The sequence below is a fragment of the Penaeus japonicus genome, unplaced genomic scaffold (genome assembly GCF_977035675.1).
Source record: "Penaeus japonicus unplaced genomic scaffold, GWHDUDI00000001_assembly GWHDUDI00000012, whole genome shotgun sequence".
Taxonomy (NCBI): Eukaryota; Metazoa; Arthropoda; class Malacostraca; order Decapoda; family Penaeidae; genus Penaeus; species Penaeus japonicus.
In genome coordinates, this window is record NW_028234414.1 from 18,162,232 (window position 1) to 18,164,731 (window position 2,500).

General features: G+C 40.4%; 1 protein-coding gene across 1 annotated transcript in view; it reads right to left on the reverse strand.

Moving 5' to 3' along the window:
• Positions 1-2,500, reverse strand: part of sls (sallimus) — a 137,761-nt gene that overhangs the window by 93,406 nt on the left and 41,855 nt on the right. Inside the window, exon 57 of the mRNA XM_086542136.1 lies at positions 1,501-1,630. Coding sequence (XP_086398262.1) covers positions 1,501-1,630 — 130 coding nt within the window. The remainder of the gene's footprint in view (positions 1-1,500; positions 1,631-2,500) is intronic.

The window sequence follows — 2,500 nt, forward strand, 5'->3', positions numbered from 1 at the left end:
AAAGAACTTGCATAAAACCGAGGTCTCTTACATGTGTACACTGGCCATACAAAATGGTCTGCAGGCCTATATAATAAGACTAGAAAGAGCAAGCGTAAGACACCTCTTGTTTTATATCAAGTGTGGATAGGTAAAACTGGAAGTTTTAATCACTGATTATTTTATTTATGTTTCCCAAGTTTTGTACATTATAAGATTATGTTTAGCATGTTGAGGAAACAATACAGTTCTAATGGCAGTAGCCAGTCATGCATCCCTTCACCTCTAGTTCATCATACAATAAGGTTTAAAGTCCCGAAATCTCGGAGAAATATATTAAACATAAATTAAGAATCTGGGGCTATTCTAACCCTCCACTGGACAATAAATACATTATCAATTCCTTATTCAAATGAGCAAGTAACGCGTTTACTTTCGCGTCAACAGAAATATGACAAGGCTTATTTAATGTAACTTATATCCAGACGTTAAGCATACAAAAATAACAAGATTATTCAGTCGTTATTTTGCTCAATAAAACAATCCAGGGAAAGTCTAAATTGTAAATATCTAAAATATAATAAGATAAAGAAATAAAATACAGCCAACATCTATGATAAAGCACCAAACACATACAAGGTCAACTGGTTCAGGTTTTCCTTTTCAATTCTTTTTATCTTGGAAATATTTTCTACATTTGATATTGATAAAGAACTTTCACGCTAGATATGATTCTTTCAATGTGACTTTCCAGATAGTAAACAGAAGAGGAAATAGTGGATTTAAATAGATGAAATTGGTAACAATGCAGCAGCAACAGTAATAAATCCATTTTCTTCTTCTGTTCACAGCAGGAAACAACGAATATTTTCTAAAAATCCCTCATCTACTCATCTTTTACTTTTCCATGCACATATTTATCATCTGCTTATTGTGTCTCTTGGAGAAAAGACAAATAAAATAACAATAAATAAATCACAAACATAGATAGACTCAAAATATGAGGATAAATAATATTGCCGGCATCCTTCGTCACTGTGTTCTTGAACCACACCTGGGATGCCATAACAGCGTGATTTATCCTATTTTTGAGTCGTATATGGCCACGTGGGCCGCCTACTGTCAACGGCACACAAAGGAAGGGGGTGTGACTAAGGGGAGACACTTTTGGCGCGATGTGGGGGAAGGGCTCCGAGGGAGGTACATCGGTATTACTGGCAGAGGGGACTTTTTTACTTTCCTTGTGATCCGTGGTTGCTGGCCTCGTCCAGGGGCTCGTCAGGCAGCGGCAGCAGCAGCACCTTGGCTTAAACAGGTGGTTTCATGATTGACTAACAATCTACACTGACTGTGATCCTTCCTATTTGGACTTATGCCCTCGACCAGCAAGCACGGGGACAAGGCCTCCCTCCCTCCCTCTCACACCGCGCCAGGGGAGGTGGGGGACCTCCCTCCCCCTCACACACTGACCAGGAGGGGGGACAAGGCATCCCTACAGGACGCTGGCTTAATCGGCCTTACTTTTAACCGTGAGCATGGAGGAGGTCTCTGCCTGCCCCGCAGAGTTGGTGGCACGGCAGGTGAAGGTGCCGGTGTCCTCGGGGTATGTCAGCTTAATGTCCAGGACGGCCGTGTTGCCCTCCATGAACATCTGCAATGACAAAGAAAATTTCATCCTGATTAATCCAATTCTATGTTAATTTACTACAGCCTAATCATTCCAATACTTTAAAGATCGATGTATAAACATCCATATCTTGCGAAAATTGTGTTCTAGAGAAATAACAAATACACCCAAAGAAAAAAAAATGATAATCTATAACTTGAAATGTTATAGTTTGAAAGTTTTTATGCCATTCATAAGGAGCTAAACAGTGTAAATACTATCTCCCCTCCCGTATCCATACCAGCATATTCAAAAGATGTTTGCGCGCGGCGTCAAAACAAAGGGAAAAGGCCAGACTCTATAGAAAAAGTAACGTTCCTCCGACACGAACATGAACAACGGAATTCATTTACCGCTTCGTAATTGCCTTTATAAATAAATCGACTTTATTGGCTCAGTCTATCCTCTAGCTCGCGGTAAACAACGGCATCAATTGAAGTTTTTCCCCGTGAACAAAAGCGAGATATTCGTGGTAACAGGGCGACTTGGCAACAACTATAGCAAGGTCAGAGTGAAAAATGATATAGAATTTCCGTGGGGCGTGTGTTGGCTTCGCAGGTCTGTTTAGACTCGTAGCTCGGGTTACCCTTCCTCAGATCGGCTGGACTTCGTCGATAAGAAGAAGGAAAATCAAATGACTATTCCTAAAATGTCTTCAGTATGAGGAAGAGTTCGTCGTTTTCGTTCTGACAAATATGAAGTAAAATACTAGCGATTGAATCCAGACTTAGTTTTAGAAATGTCGGTAAAAGGAATATGTTTTGAGAGAGATGGTACAGTCAGGCAGTGGCGTAATGGTCGGAATTCATACTATCCCCAATTTCAGACGTAAAAAGAAGGAAGGCTTACCAAATA